Source organism: Narcine bancroftii, chromosome 1 (genome assembly GCF_036971445.1).
Source record: "Narcine bancroftii isolate sNarBan1 chromosome 1, sNarBan1.hap1, whole genome shotgun sequence".
Lineage (NCBI taxonomy): Eukaryota > Metazoa > Chordata > Chondrichthyes > Torpediniformes > Narcinidae > Narcine > Narcine bancroftii.
This window is the reverse complement of record NC_091469.1, coordinates 272,375,417-272,393,256: the sequence shown is the minus strand read 5'-3', so window position 1 is coordinate 272,393,256 and position 17,840 is coordinate 272,375,417. Positions and strand designations below refer to the sequence as shown.

The 17,840-nt window shown below is 37.2% G+C and overlaps 1 protein-coding gene across 1 annotated transcript in view; it reads right to left on the bottom strand.

The window, feature by feature from the left end:
• The window catches only part of tesmin (testis expressed metallothionein like protein), a 77,948-nt gene that overhangs the window by 42,698 nt on the left and 17,410 nt on the right, over positions 1–17,840 (bottom strand). Inside the window, exons 3-5 of the mRNA XM_069899094.1 lie at positions 11,268–11,354; positions 7,199–7,376; positions 5,535–5,602 (exon numbers count right to left, since the gene is read on the bottom strand). Coding sequence (XP_069755195.1) covers positions 5,535–5,602; positions 7,199–7,376; positions 11,268–11,354 — 333 coding nt within the window. The remainder of the gene's footprint in view (positions 1–5,534; positions 5,603–7,198; positions 7,377–11,267; positions 11,355–17,840) is intronic.

Here is a 17,840-nt window from a genome sequence, read left to right as displayed (position 1 = left end):
GGGGGGGGGGGGAAATGATCCCTTAACCAGCTTTTTCACCAATGTTACAAATTTTTATGCTGCTTGTTTGATATTCATCACCCTTTCTAAGTATGGAATCACAGAACTGGAGTGCATAGCCAGAAAATAAAATAGTCTCAAAAGAGAAACATTTTTCTAACTCATCAAATTTAGAGGATAAATATTCAAATTAATTATTTGCATGCATTTTGAAAAAATAATGTAGGGAAGAGGAAGCAGTGCCATTATTAAATATGTTTAATAATTTATTAGAAAGAGAGGGATGTGGGCATCATGATATTTAAAAAGGGAGATAATAAAATACACAGGAAACTATTGATCCAACATCTCAGCATCAATAACAAGAACAATGAAGGAATTAATTCTAAAAAAAATACAAAAGATGTCAAATAAAAAATCCCCATGAATTTTGAAACAAAAATTTTGAAACATGATGAACCTTTCTGCATTCTTTGAAGGAAATACAGACAGAGGATAGTAATTCAGAAATTGTAATTTATCTGAATTTGTCAAAGACTTTCAATGAGGCATCAAATTGAATAAGGAGAAAGTATGTTGGAAATTGTATTTCACAAATGTTCAAAATTTTGGAAGCGGCGACAAAAAAGATGGACAAAGGCAAGGCAGTTGATGTTATTTAGATGCATTTTAATAAAGTTTTTGATAATATCCCAGATAGTAGGTAGATATGGAAGTTTGGGCACTCTGGATATTAAAATTGACTTAGTGATAGGAGATCAGTTGTAGAGGGCAACACATTTTAGACTGAAGGATCATGACCAGGGGAGTGCCTCAGGGTTCACTACTGGGGCTATTGCTTTTTTGTAAAATACATAAATGATTTGGACAAGGATTTTGTGGCAATGCAAGTAATTTTGCTGATTAAATTAAAATATATGCCCTGGTGAATGGTGAAGTAGATTATCTGGGCTTACAATGGTATCTAGATCAGATGGTGAACTGGGCTTAGGAAATATAGATGCATTTCAGCTTGAAGAGGTGCAAGGTGCTACATTTGGGTAAATTGATCTAGGACAGGACTTATTCTGTTTATGGCAGTGCTTGAAAGAATATTATGGAGCAGACAGACATGGGGATGAAGATACATAGCTTTTTAAAGAGGCCACATAGGTAGATAGAGGAGTGAGATAGCATTTGGGACTCTGCAGTCATGATGTGGGGCATTGAATGTAAGTGTAGGGACAACATCTTGAAGTTATATAAAATGTTGGTGAGGCCACACTTGGAATATTTTGTGCCATATAGGTAACCTAGCTGTAGGAAGGATATTATAAAGTTGGTAAGGATACAGAAGAGATTTATGAAGTAAATGCCAGAATTAAAGAAGATGAGTTATCAGGAGAGACTGAAAAAATGAGGTCTGTTTTCCTTAGTGCACTCTTGAGAAGGAATCCTACTGAGGTCAATAAAATCATGAGGACCATAAGGTCAGTGGATTTCAAACTGCTTCCTTAAACTCACATTCCATCTTAAGTAATCCTATGCCATAAGTGTTCTGTGATTAGTAAGGAATTGCTTAAGGTGGTATAGAAAGAAAGTTTGAAAAACACTGTTTTAATAGTAATTAATTGAATCATTATGTGCATGATTTAATAACTTCAAAGGAAATGGGCCAATGTCAATTTTTCTCAAGTCAAATATTTCAGTATTAATTGGGTCTAGAGTGGTTCTCAACCTTTTTTCACCACTCCATACCACCTAAAGCAATCCCTTACTAATCACTTATGGCATAGGGAATGCTTAAAGTGGAATGTGAGGTTAGGGGGGAAAGTTTGCAAACCACTGAGGTAAATAATGACAGTCTGTTTCCAAGAACTGGAGAATCAAAAATGAGAGGGCACAACTATAAGGTGAGGGGGGTGAGATTCAGAAGGGACATGAGGGTGATGAGCAAATGAAACTGATCTATATTTTATCACTAATATGCATCTCTCAAAGGCAACTCAACCAGAAGAAAATAGCCAATCTGTGGCTTACAAGTTAAAGACAGTTTTAGATCAAAGGAAGAGGCTTATAATATTGGCAAAGGAAAAAGGACATTTCAGAATTTGGCTAAGGAAGACCAAGAAAGTGGTAAGAAAAGGGACAGTGGAATAGGCAGAGTTTTTATAATAAACATAAAAAAAAATTGATTGTTAAATTCCCACTGAGAGGGTAGTGAACTTTTGGAATTTTTTGTCCAAGAGGGCTTTGAATATTAAAGGGATTGATAGTTAGGAGTTAGAGCAGTAAAGTTGTACTGAAGTAGATGATCGCTATAATCTAACTCAGTGCTTCTCAACCTTTTTCTTTCTGCTCACATACCACTTTAAGTATACCCTATGCCATTGGTGCTCTGTGATTAGTAAGGGATTGCTTAAGGTGGCATGTGAGTGGGAAGGGAAGGTTCAGAACTACTGCTTTAGACCCAATTGTTACTGAAATATTTTGTTTGAGAAAAATTGTCATTTACCCATTTCCTTTGGAGTTATGAAACTGTGCACATTAGAATCTCTTGAGATTGGAGCAAAAAAAAAGAAAAAATGTAGAAGAAAGGAAATTAAGGCTCTGCTGCTTGTGGTAAAGCAGTGCCTGTATATTTATCTGTGAGGGCACACCCATTGGCTGATTGTACCTGTGGCTCCACCCACAGACTCTTGAATAAAAGTGACTGTTCCACAGCTCCCTTCCCAGTTCAGGACAGTTGACCAGCATCCATGTGCCTCCATCCTATTGTGAATAAAAGCCTGTGAGTCTTTTAGAGTTATTGATGGTGCATCGCTGCCAGTGTAAGTGCAAGTAAATGACTGCTCTAGTCTGCTTGGTTCAATGGTTTTTAGCACAGTAATTCCTGGCTTCAGTACAAATTTTTGCAGTGAACATAGCAAGGACAAGTGAATGTACCACTTTTCTGGAAAACTACATAACAAATAGACACCTAAATGGGCTGATGAAGCATTCAAGTAATCTGACAAAAAATCAAACTGTGTATTGTTTTATTGTAAACAATTTGTCTTTTAGTTTTTTTCCCCTTGGTTATTTGCACAAGCAAGCATGAGAACTTTTAAAGTTTTTGATTGCACTAGGGACCCTCAAATATTTAAAGCCAATACTGAAAATCTGGAAATTGCACTTCCAGAGATGACTGAAGCAGGCAAGACTACTGGCCACCATTATGTCAACCTTCTATAGGAGCTCTCTCAAGCTGGCTACATCACAGGATGGTACAGTTGCTGCAGAGAAATGGATCGGAGGTCAATCGATAGGACCATAAGAGTGGCAGAGAGGATCACTGGAGTCTTTCTCACCCACTCCCCATTGTCGTGATCTACTGGGATCGTTGTCTGAATAGGGCATGTAAAATCATTGGGGACCCCTTCCACCCTACACTTGGCATCTTTCAGTTGCTTCCATCAGGGAAGAGATACAGGAGTATCAGACCCAGCACCACCAGGCTGAGGAAATGCTTCTTTCCACAGGCAGTGAGAATGCTGAATGTCCAAAGGAACTGCTCACACTAACCATCTGAGACTCTCATATGCATAAAACAAATTTTATTTATTTATTTGTTTGTATAGATAAAATTCTTGTCCTGCATATGTATTGTTTGTCTGTATGTGTGTTATGTGTTTGCATGTTTTGCACTGAGGACGCTGTTTCGTCGGGTGATACTTGTGCAACCAGATGAGAATAGACTTGACTTGGATGCACACCGTACATGATTTTGTGGCCTTTAAGATGGGTATGTTATGTGCCTGAATTTCAATCAATAATGTAATCAGAAAATTGCCATAATGATGTGTTATATGGGTCCCATTTCTGCAACTTTTGTTTTCAAACTTTTGGTTAATTTTGTGATGGTGAAACTTGAATTCATACTAAAAGTGGCCAAATTAGAGAACTGTAAAATGTTATTGCCACATTTTCTAAATTATATTGTATTACGTTTCAGTTTTGCAATTTCCATCAAACAGAAACTACTACTTATAATCACCCTCACTTGAGATCACAAGCACAACTGGTATAAGAAAAGAAACTTTGGAACAGATTTGCCTTTAAAGATCACACTGATATCATGCATTTGCCTTGATGAACAGTGGTTGCAGAGTGGAGATTAGATCCATGGCTAAAAGATCACCCCTCATGGTAATGCAGCTTTTCACAAAATGCTGGCATTTCCCTGCTTAAATGCAAACACGTGCATTCTATTGTCAAGACAATGCAGAGAGAGAGCTTGAAACTGCCTTGAGTCATATTAAACAGGAATATGAATGATACAGGTCAAGGTCACCCAAGTATGTATCCAAATTACATGTAGTGGCACCATGAGCAAATCATGAAGTAGTGTCTTGAGGCTTGGAGACTCAAGTACAAATCTTAACATAGTAATCGGAAATTTAATTTCAAGCAATGAAATACATTTAAAATCAGTAATATAGTCCATGAAACCATAAGTTTGTCATCACAATATATCTGGCTGATACCCTTCATGGAATGAATTCTCCCCAATGAAACAGATTGGGTTGTTTGGGAATCCTGACCTGTATAATCTCACTATTATCCAATGACCTAACCAGACAAGATGGAGGTTCACCTGCACCTCTTCCAACCTGGACTAATTCATTTGGTGCTCATGATGTGATTACTCTGCATTGGGGTGGATGTGTTATCTGTTTTGTGGACCTGAACTCTGTCAAAAACAGGCATCTTGAACTTATTCTTACACTTCATTTTAATTCTACTTCCCCACCTGTCTGATTTTGAGCTTTTCCATAACTATGATGAAGCCAAATGTAAATTGGATGAACAACATCTTATATTCCACTTGGGTACCTTACAACTCAATGGTATGAACACTGAATTTTCCAACTTCAACTAACCCACATCCCCTGTCTGTCATCTCCCACATATACTCATCCTTCCGCCTAGTTTTAATTTAATTTTAATGTAGATATACAGCATTATAATGAGCCCATTTTGCTCCAGTTCACCCATATGGCCGATTAACCTACTAACACCATATGTCTTTGGTATGTGGGAGGAAACCCGAGCACCGGGAGGAAACCCACAGACATGGACAGAACATATAAACTCCTTAAAGACAATGTAAGATTTGAACCCAGGTAATTGCATTGTACTAACCACTACACTACACTAAGTATGTCACCTATGCTCATCTGTCCATCTTCCCCTCAGTATCTGCTTCCACCTATAACTTACCTACAGCCTCTACCCACCCACTCCCCATCCCTTGTTCTGTTATATACTGACATACAGGCAAAATTTCCTTGTCCCCTTCATTCCTGATGCAGGTTTTGACCCAAAACAACAATTGACCCAGCCTTCTGTTTTTTGTTCCATATTATTGCTGTCTGATATAGCTGAACAAACTATTCAATTCAAAGGAAATTGGGGTTTATTGTTAAATACTAGCTGAACCATGAATAAATTAATAAAAAAGATGATTGAAAAATATCTGTTAAGGAAATACGATGCAATATTTCTGGTCTCACCTGTTGTAAGTTCAGGCTTGTTGATTGTGGTGTTGACATAGTTAATATTTTTCCAAGGATACCAGTCACTTGATTGAAGAAAAAAAAACTAGTTAGCATGAAAACTATGTAATCCAGGTTTAAAAATCACATAAATAGACACTCCCTCTCCAAGTTTACTGAAATCATTTGGGAAATCTTGTTCACATACAGTCTGATTACTTGTTTTTAAAGTATTTATGCAGTTCTTCTAAACTAACAAGTTCAATAGCAAAACAACAATTAAACATTGGACCTTAATTTCCCTTCCTTTCCGAAATCAGTTTGCAAGGATAACAATTCCATGGGAGCCAACAGTTTCTAGTATATAGGGTTCTTTTTGATTGATAAGCCTAGATTGTGATTGTTGGCAAACTGAAAAAAATCAATCCTGACATAGCCCCTACCCCTTGAATCTATTTTTTTATGGACATACAAGTAAGTCAACTGATAGCAATGAATTCCTCACACAAATTGAAGTCTTCTCCAATTATGTGGAACAATTTGATACAAGGCTTCTCCAGGCATACATTGGTACAATGGCAGACCATTTGCTGTTGTGTACAGTGCAGTTGAAAGACTTGTGGAAATTTTCAAGTCCTATTTCTTCGTGAAACACGATAATACTAAATATAAAGCTGCAGCAGGCAGGTATTTATGATATCATAGGTTTCCATTGATAGCTGGGAGCTATGTGTTAATAACACCTAGTTTTGCTAAAATGAAAGAAGACATTGATTTATTTCCACAACACTGGGTTGGGAATTTCACTGATACTTTAAAAAGTAAGGGTAACTATTAAAATATGTTATAAAGAAACCATATGTGCCTTAAACACTTGAATCTTCCAAATTAGACATACCAATTTATTTTTATCAGTTTAAACAAGTAAAAGAGGAAAAAAAAGGAAGCAAAAAATGCCACTTGTTCAGTGAAAAGATTAAACAGTATTAGGAAATTGAATAATTACAATGAAAAATGATAAAAATTTTTGTTGGTTATGCTAAGATTCACCACAGGAAAACAACAAATTCTGAAAGTCAATCCAAAAACTCAAATAAGACAAGATTACTCTTTTTTACTCACAAAACAATGAAACTGACTGATAAGATTGGCTATGCTAATTAGCTCCTTTTAAAAGAAAAGGATAAATATGTGAGATCAAATGAACTTGAATGTAATAATGTGTATGATAGTTTAAAAAGTATGACAGCTGTAAAGAAAAAGCTGGTGAGGTGATGGAAATAGCATTTGTGGAATGTAAATCATTATAGTTGAATTGCCGTACAGTCTTAGAGTTGTTTAAATAATTTTTTTTTCTCAATTATATTGGTTGATAATGTGAAAATTACATGCTGAATTCCCATTAACTATTCTGAAGTGGAACGATAAAAGCTTCAGCTCTCTTGAAATATGAGTTTTAAAAAAATTCATATATATAATTACCACCTTCAAATATGACAAGGCCCTTCAATAGGGATCACATTGAGAAGTCAAGTTTCTTACCCCATTACATTTACACAATTCTAACTTTACATAATTTGCTAATTATCCTTTTTTTTAAAAATCTGGCTAGCTCCACTTTTCTGTGAATATAAGATAATTTGTTCTGGTTTCTGATCTTGTCTATTAATTATGCACTGTACCTTCACCTGGATGTATTGTAGAATTTTCCATAGAATCCGCCAGTGAATTGAAGTGAATGCATTGATCTTTGCTTTCCATCAATTGACCAGAAGGAAGAACATGGACTGCTTTCAGTTGCCCAGGATTTGTACTATTTATGACCAACATCTGAGGTTTACCTTTCAATTGATACAAAACCTACTCAATAAATTCAAAAAACTGGTTAATAGTTTTAATAATGTCCAAGTAAAAATAATTGTATCTTCTATCAAAAGTTAAAACCACAGGTTATAATGAGCACTGAAGCCATCCCTCATTCAGGAGAACTTAGAATTCCTCATTTCTACCCCGGGTAACAGCCTATTCCTTATATGGAACACTTTCTGATAAAGAGTCCTAATATTTTTGTCTTGCCAATTAAATGTTGCCATGTTGTCTGAATTTATGGTTTTATATAGAGTTAAGTGACAATTCATTTCAATATTTCTTACAAAAATATTGATGTTAAAATTAAAAGAAATTAATTTAAATATTGAACAGTGATAAAGTGATGGAAAGGCTTAGGATTGGTTTTACATCATGTCAACAGGGAAACAAAAGGATTATTTTTTTTTCTTAAAGATGTTGCTTTGAAATGTTTGCTGCAGTGTATCTCCAGACAGAAAGATGTTATTGGAGTTCAGAACAGATTCCAATGCTGCAGCATTAGTTGTTCATTGGCTTTGGAGGAAAATTAGGAGACATTCTCAGAGCTTATGAAACTGCCACAGGATGAGCTTTGGTATATTAATATATGAATTACAATCAATGCCAACAGCTTACTCTCAACTTGTGCTTTTCTCAATGGTCAGGACTATCCAGGCAATTAGGAGTGACTATGTTAATGTGGAGCACTGTGTCCAAGTGGCAAGAAGAAATTTTTAATCCTGCACATAGATATAAAAGATGTATCACCAATCATATTGTCAATATTAGGTTTTAATGCTCTAACTTCTAACACCAGTGTATGCTTGTGTTGAATGACACTAAATTTTACACGTGGGTGACCTCACTGTTCTTTTGAATTGCAATAGTACTTACTCAACTGCAGAAAACAGTTGAAGATTCTCGGAGCTCACATTCTATTGCCTATGAAAAGATGGCCATTGTATTTTGGAAAAAGAGAGAAGTGGAAATAAAGGAGGTTATGGGTTGTATCATCTTTTGGATTTTTAATAGAAAACATTACATATTTTGCCACATAAACAATTTTGAAGAAATATCATCCTCTCATCATTGTAAAATATATTTTGACCCTTTTGGTGACACTTGAAGCGTCCAAATGAAACCAATGTCTGGGTCCTCACAAACATCTTGTGATAGTACAGATTCTATCACCAATGTGTATATGTACAGATTGTAGTGTAGGATGACTGTGAGAATGTAGCCACACCTACTGGCAGGTCTTAAAGGATTGCTCCTAGCCAGACCAGATCATTCTGGACTGGTCGACCTACTTGTGATATGCTCCATTCTTTTAGTTAATAAAAGCCTTGGTTTGGATCAACAAGTCTTTCGTTCTTTCGACATGCTCTACACATCTCAATGTCACTTATTCATCCAATACTATTAACACCCAGGAATCGTTTGTTTAGTTAGAAGGAAGAGTATTTGCTTGGTTAACTTTCAAGATTGAACACAAAAAATTTCCATTGGACAGGTTAAAACAAAACCCAGAGGCCTTATTCTTTAGAATATTTTCAGCTCTTTCGGCTAAGATTTTTATATCTCTCCAAATTTGCAAATAAATAGTGTTTGTTTGGAGGCTCAGCATTTCATATGAATGTTTAAGAATGTGCCAATCTGCAATAATGTTTATTGGTAATCAGAGAAGAATCCACTGCAGGCAATGTTGTAAAGGCAGGAAATGAGCTGAAGAACTAATCTTACAAGATACATCAATGCCAATTTTGCATAAGGAACTATTACTGAGCTTCAGAGAGATTGATATGAATTGATAGCTGAATCTAAAAGATTCAAGAAAAACTTTTATTCTGCATATTCACACGTTACTAGTGAGGGATATGAACTGAAATTTCCACAAAAATTATGTCTCTAGACTAATATTTAAAACATAAAATCATTGTTTTCAAGCAGATTGTGTACGTTCTATGCTTTCAGTTGTGACTTTTTTTTGTGTTACACTGCTTCCTAATCAGTGTGATATTTCACCAAACATTTTGATAAATAAATTAGGCACAATTTTAATACTGATTAGACAGGAAATTCAACCCCAATGAATTTATAATGGAACCTATGTTTTTACAATGGAACCAATGAAGATTGCCCAAAATTTAACCTAAATGTATCTAATTCCTCTTTCCTTTATTTTACCCAATTTGCCAAAAAAAATCCAAGAACCCCAGCAGGTCTTTGGTATTTCATACAAATTGGTTACACTCCATAGAACATTACAACACAGAAATAGGCCCTTCAGCCTTTCTAGTCTGTGGCAAACTATTATTTTGTCTAGTCCCACTGACCTGCACTCAGTCCATAGTGGTCCATACCTCTCCGATCCATGTACCTGTCCTAATTCTTCTTAAATGTTAATATTGAGGCCCCATTCACCACTCGGCAGCTCATTCCACTCTCCCACCCCTCTCTGTGTGAAGATGATCCCTCTCGTGTTGCTTTTAAAATTTTCCCTTTCATTCTTAACCCACATCCGCTGGATGGTATCTCACCTAATCTCAGTGGAAAAGGCGTACTTGCATTTACTCTATCTGTACCCCTCATAATTTTGCATACTTCTATCAAATCACCCCTCATTCTCGATGCTCCAGGGAATAAAGTCCTAACCTGTTTAACCTTTCCCCGTAACACAGTTTCTCAAGTCCTGGCAACATCTGAGTAATACTCCAAATTTGGCCTCACTAATGTCTTATATAATTTTACCCAACTCTGAAATCAATATTTTGATTTATGAAGGACAATGTGCCAAAACCTCTTTTACATACCTGTGATGCCACTTTCAGGGAATTATGTATCTGTATTCCAGATCCCTCTGTTCTACTGCATTCCTCAGTGCCCTACCATTTACAGTGTTGATTTGTCCTTCCAAAATACAACACCTCACACTTGTCTGTATTAAATTCCACCTGCTATTTTGCCACCCATTTTAGTCATCTGCAACCTTGCTGATCTAAATTCCCACATTATCATCTAGATAACAACACTGGACCCAGCACTGGTGCCTGAGGCACACCACCCATCACAGGCCTCCACTCTCTGGCTTCTACTGTAAAGCCAAAGTTGAATCCAGTTTACTACCTCACCATGAACACTGAGCACCTGACCCTTCCTGACTAACTTCCCATGTGGGACCTTGTCAAAGGCTTTACTAAAGCCCATCTATTAAGTTACCATGTGTGATAGTATAGATTCTATCACCAATGTGTGTATGTACAGGTTGTAGTGTAGGATCACTGTGATTGGCTGAGAGCATAGCCACGCCTACTGGCAGGTCTTAAAGGGTTTCTCCTAGCCAGACCAGGTCATTCTGGACTGGTCAACCTACATGCGATACGCTCCAGTCTTTTAGTTAATAAAAGCCTTGGTTTGGATCAACAAGCCTTTGGTTCTTTCGACGTGCTCTACACCTCGATTGGTGTAGATCTCGATTGGTTAATGCTCCGCAGATGAGGTTGATCTGGCTCTCTCCCCTCGGTATCAACTTGCCTGCTTTCTAATTCAGCTCTTTGTATTGTGTTTGTAACCCTAACTGTTTTTTAAAGACACAAAAGCAATTGCAATTCCCTGGTAGTGCAAAAAAAAAACACAACAGACATTTCAATTAAAGTATTTTTGTGGATAGTGAATATACACAAGGAAATGTTGATATCAATAGACAGGATTTCAATGCCATTTGTAAGCCAAGCAAATAATATAAAATGCTGTGCACCAAAATTCGATTTGGAGAGAGAAACTAAAAATATCATGCATTTCAGCAAAATATTCTTCCTGCAGAGAATATCCCAACTGTCTATTAGATGGCATGTTCTCTCACGAATTGAGTCATAATGGCTTTTAGACCACACATTCACTCACCTGGCAGAGGTTATGATTGGAACAAGGGTAGTCACACCCAGGTGGATGGAAGGGCCGAAGAACAGCAGTTAATGGTCTTAAGATTTGCTAAGAAAATTTAGAAAACAACTTTTAATAGTAATTAACCTTTTAGAATTAAAATCAATCCTGGTGTTGCTGAAATGTAAAGATAGTTTTATCACAACTTTAAAGGCCATGTAAATGCATTTTATTCTCTAAGTACCTTTTTGCAAAAAATACCTTCACTCGTCTAATTGGAACTTTTACTCCTATCCTCATCTTTGTGCAAATTTCCTGTTAACAGACCTCAGGTTATTTCTTTAAAAAAGATGTTTGTTTCTCTTTAGGTTACACATTCTGTCTGGATAATTCTCTTTGATATTTAGCAATTTGCCATTGAGTGTTTTTTTTTAAAGATTTTAGGAGAATTTAAACTTGACTTTTTCAATAGAGGGTAAGAAAAATAAATGTTTATGGGTGTGAGGTCAGGAAAAATGGGATTGTTGTGGAGTAGGTTTAGATAGGTCAGCACAAAATTGTGGGCTGAAGGGCCTATATTATGCTATCATGTTCTACATCTATCCACTGTGATCATGCATTTAAGATCATCTAAGCTTCCAGCTTTTAACATCCGTCTCCTAGCAGATTCTTCATCTTAAATTTATTTGCTTGCCAGATTCCCAAATCACTTAATTGCCTTAAAATCCAAGAAGCTATAACTTTGTACTCAAGAAACTGAGTATCTATAGGTTCATGAGTAAAATATTTCAAAGACCTGCTGAGTGAAGTAACCTGAGTCATATCTTGCCCACCTCATATACTGAAATGGATTTCTCTTGTTCTGAACACTGTTCGCAGTGGAAACAGCCTCTGAGCAACGGCCCTGTTAATATCTCACATTCGTTTGTTCCAATGAGATCTCTGCTCATTCATTTAAACTCCAGCAATAAGAGCATCATCAGATTCCTCCACATATGTACAATAACCTTCTTGTTACAGGAACCAATTTAGTAAAGCAATGCTGGACTGCCCCAAAGAAAGTAAACTATTCTTTTATGTATAAAGACCAAAACTAAACAAGAGAAGTCTTCCCAAAGTTCGATACAGATAAAGTAAGACTTCCTTAATCTTGTACACAAACCCCTTTACAATAAAGAACAACTTACAAATTTTTACCTTTTTTCCCTATACATGAACTTTTTTTGCTGTTTTCAGGTTCAAGTACCCTAGAACTCTCTTTTTTAAAAGCTTTATTTAAAATAAACTTTATTTAAACTTAGCAAACATATTACAATATTTCAAACTTAATCCAAATACACATGCTATTTTGCAAAAAAAGAGTAAAGAAATACTAAAGAAAAAAAACCCTCCTATTAAAATCCCCCAACCCCCTACAAACTGAAATAAAGAAAAAGAGGGACAAGAAAACCACAACAGGAGTACTTCAGATTCTGATACTTTTAAATATATAAATATTTATAAAGATAAGAGAAAGGGAATGTTTGAGATTCATTTAAATTTTAATACTAACAGTTTGTAAATATGGGGTCTATATTTAAAAAAAATGCATGATATTTATCTCTTAAATTATAAGTAATTTTCTCAAGTGGAATACAACTCTGAACTTCTGCATGCCATCTATCCATTCCCAAATCAATATCAGACTTCTAAGTTATAGCAATACATTTTCTAGCTTTTGCCAAAACAATTTGAACAAATTTAACTGGATACATATTCAGTTTTAATTTAGGTTTAATCTCTCTAATATCTCCAAGTTGAATGCAAAAAAGTACCAACTTTTGCATAAGCAAAAGCATGGTCTAAATCCTCCATTACAGCACTGCCGCAAGAGATCACCAGGTGAACAAAGGAAATAATTCAAGGTGATGTTCAAAGGACATCATTACCATTTGCTTTTTAAATTATTTGCTGCACTTGAATGCCTGCCTTCACTGGCCAGGTTAACAAGGTCAGATCAGAATTTCCCATTCTGTCACCATTTACTGAATACGCAGCTTTCTGTTTTATTCATGACTTCACATTTTCAACATTACATTTCATCCATCATGTCACTGCCCACTCACTTAGCTTGTCTCTGTTCCATGAAGTCTCTTTACACCCTTCCCCTTACTCACAGTCCCATTAAATTTGATAGGATGTGCTCCCTCACCACCCTCACCCCCCCAATGAAACTGTTGATGTAGGTTGAATAATGGTTGGATGCAGAGGCTTAGACACTTATCAGAGCTCGTGATACTGACTTCAGGACAGGGAATAGGATAACAGGATAACACTAAGATCAGCCAGGGATGAACTCACCAATGCAATCCAGAAGGCAAAGCAGCATTTGCACAGAAGATCCACAGACAGCTGTGTGACACCAGTGAAAGGAGGCACGTGTGGCAAGGGATCAAGCCTATAACAGATCACAGGTCAACCTTGCAAATTAAAGACAACAGTGCTTTCCTTCCAGATAGACTGAACACCTTCTATGCAAGATTTGATGAGAAGAACAGGATGACACCAAAGAAAGAAAGCTCCATCCCCCCCTTGCATAGCCATGGCCAAGGTGAGGAGAACCCTATCCAAGGTGAATCCACATAACGCGGTGGGACCAGACAATATACCTGGTCGGATATTGAAGAACTGCAAAGAACAATTTGCGGAAGTCTTCATGGACACGTTCAACACCTCACAGCAACATGGTTGCCGCAGGGTTCAAGACAGCCACCATCATCCCAGTACCCAAGATGGTGACAATAACAGGCCTCAATGACTAGCGGCTTGTGGCACTGACCTCCACTATTATGAAATGCTTCAAACATCTGGAGTTTGTACATTTTCCCAAATGTCTGCATGGATTTTCCCTGGGGTGTAGGTTAATTGGGTGCAAATTGGGCGGCACGGACTCATGGGCCAAAAGGGCCTGTTACCATGGTGTATGTCTAAATTTAAATAAAAATTTTAAAAATCTGTGACCTCCCAAAAGCAACAATGAGCAAACAACTGTGATACAGTATGTGTTTTGTATCAATAGTTCCAGGATGTAATGATCCTGAGGCCAGGAAGTTGATAATGACCTTGACTTGGACAGTGAGAACTGTCCAGGCATGGAAAGTGAGCTTGTACTTAGAGTTGTGTGAGGTCGCAAATCTTGGTGATAATGACCTTATCAAAATATAGCCTGTTTAGACATACTGGGGCAAACTCAATGGGCTGAATAGCCTATTTCTGCTCCTATGTCTTCATTCTTACTGATTATTACAAATTAAAGAAGTTAAGATACCACTGTGATTTGCAATAAATCCTAGATAGATAAGGTGCTGTGTGTAAAACCTCCTGCAGGAGGCCTGTTGAGCCAGTGTCATGAACATGCCATCTATCAAGGAGAATGATGGATCTTGACACATCCTTGTTGGAAGTTGGTTATGCTTACAGAAAAGTACAGTAGTAAAATATGAAGGGAAGGCTCAATTTTCAGTTTGAATGCTGAGTTGGGTAAGCTTTCAGCCTCCAGACTTGTGTAGCAATCCGGCTGTGAAGGAGAATTGATTGTTTTGGAGCAATTAGTTTGGCTAAATCTAGTTGTTCTTTAAGTGACTGATACTTTTCAGACCAATGCTCTTACTGATGATGAATTTGACGTGTTGCATGTCTTCACATCATACAAAGGAGTTTCATATTGGAAAAATGCCAACACTGAATAATGAAGATACAATTGTTTTGATGGTTGCTAATGGTAGGCAAAAACGTCTGCAAAATTGCTCTGATTTGCAGTAACATAATTTTCAACAACACATTTTTGGAGTTTTGTGAACTCCAGGCTTTCTGTGTCATCCTCATTGTTTAATTTCCCACCTAGCTTTGTATAATCAGCCATTAGGATCTACTACACAAACTGCTTCAATTTACTATTAAAAATTGTCAACAGATATGGTCCAGCAGTGATACGTGTGACATCACCCAGCGTCAGTATGAACATAATCACTTACACTGTTTTCTATCACTGATCTCACAGATTCTTTTGCTGTTTAGCAACTTTTCATGTGATACCTTACCAACCTCTTTTATAAATGTACAAATGCTATGTTCACTTGTTCCCATATCTGTCTTTTAATTAGAATCTCAAAAACTGATTTTACATGTCAAATAAAGTTCTTTTTTCATAAAATGGTCTCTGCCCAAGCATTTCTAAATATTCTGTTTCTTAAAAATGGATTTTGGCACTTGAACAAGTGATGCCAGTGTTCCCTAACCTTCCCTTTTCCTTCCTTCCTGAATAAAACCTAGATGTATGAAATTTTAGCTATGTTAATATATAACTTGCCAGTAAGGCACTTATTTTCCATCATTTTTGGCAATAATTGTAGCTCCCACTGATCAAGCTTGGGCTTAAATATCCTTATGTTATCAACATGGGTTTTGGGTGAAGAAGGCTGCAGATAATTGAGTTTCTTTGACAACAAAACAATTAAGTAAGGGATTTGTTCATTTTTTTTAGCATGTGGGCAACAAAGACAAGGTCAAAATTTATTGCCCTCCAACAATTTAACTTGAAAGGATGGCAGTGAGTCACCTTGTTAATTCACTGAAGGTCTTCTGACAAAAAATACTCAGTCCTATTGGAAAGCAGGTTCCAGATCTACACTGAGGTAGGAATGGTGATATATTTCTGAGTCAGGACGGTGTGTGACTTGGAGGGGAGATTGCAAGATGGTGATATTCATCATTCTTGGTGGTAGAGGTCAAAGGTTTGGGATTATTGTCAGAGTCGCCTCAGCAAACAACTGCAGATTGTTTTGTACATGACTCATATTGTAGTCATGGTACTCAATTGATAGAGGGAACAAGTATTTATGATGGTGAATGGGTTGCTCATTCAGCAAATTGCTTCATCCTGGATGCTATAACTACTTACTTGTTTGCAATTTCCAACAAGTTCCTGACATGTTGTGTAGAGTGGAAAAGGCATGAGGTGGATGCAAGTCACTTGTTATAGGATATCTCGACACCAATTTCACCTGTAGCCATGTTCTTTCTAGTCATTGACAACCCTTTGTGTATTGATAATGGGACCCATGTCTGAGTGGAATGTTGGGTAGGTGTTGTTGCATGTTGTTATAGACTGATTTTCTGAAAAGTTGCACATGCAATTAAACATGGTGCACTCATCAGCAAACATTCATATATCTAACCTTATGTTAAAAGAAAGGCCATTTTGATGGAGCAGCTGAAAATGTTTGAGGCTAGGACATTACCCTGAAAACTCCTGCTGTGATTTCCTTGAGCTGGGATGATTCCTATCCATCATATAGATCATATCCATCTACTTTTATATGAGATACAAATTGAACTATTGAGTGCTTTCCTTTGATACCCATTGACATCAATTTTATCGGGCCTCCTTGATGTTACACTTATTGTATCGTATTTGATGGCATACAAGAACCACTGGAATATGTGGTGTAACACTATTGGTGGGATATCGAGCAGGCCAATGATGTCACTGGGTGGGACTTCTGCATCTTGGAGAGAGAGGCTCAGACTAGCAGGGAAAAGCCTGCGCATATAGATATTCATTACATGTATGGCAAAATAAAACAAGCTACCAATGCAACTCCAGGCTCAAGGTCATTTTTATAACGAGCGTGTCTGAACCCAACACATGGTGTCAGAAGTGGAGTTTGAGCCACAGAGAGAAGGATAGGCTGTGAAAGAATAAAAGTGAAAGAGGTGAGCCAAGATGGAGGATAGACCTGAACATGTAGAGGCATCCCAATTGGGAGTAATGGCTCCTCCAATGGCGACTTTCATGATAAAACCTCCAGAACCCATTGACTTCTCAAAGCCATAGGCGTGGAAGAAGTGGCTAAGAAGATTTGAGCGCTTCAGACTGGAAAGTAATTTAAATAATTCCTCTGAAGATGAATACGCTGATATACTGCATGGGGGACAAGGCTGACGACATGCTATGAGGCCTAGACTTAACAGGCGTGCAGCGACAGCAGTACCATGTAGTATGGAGAGGGTTCGATTATTATTTCGTGCCGAAGCTCGTAATTTATGACGACAAACTGTTGGAGAGGATGCAATTCGACAAAGACCTCACCCTTGTGAAAGCAGTCACAATGGCTAGACAGTCAGAGGTGATAAAGCAACAGCAAACCGACTTGTGAGAAACGTGTGCAAGCAAAACTATCAGTAGATACAGTAAGAGAGGAAGACAGGAGAAGTTTAAAGGCAAAGGGCAGATGCCAGGACAGCAAAAAGTTAAAATAATGATGCAGAGCAAAATAGAGCGCAAGACATGCCCAAGTGCATTTCAATGCCCAGCCAGGAGTGCAGAATTCCACAACTTTGGCAAACGAGGACACTACGGAAAAGACAACCCACATGATGAATGAGGTAGCAGAGGATGTGGACAGATTGTTCATCAGGCGAGGAGCCCTGGATGGCCAACATCAATGTAGGAGGTAGCAAAGTGACCTTCAAAATTGACGCAAGGGCTGATGTTACAGCCATTCCTGAGCAGGTGTTTAAACGAATTATATCCAGAGATATAATTGAACTCAA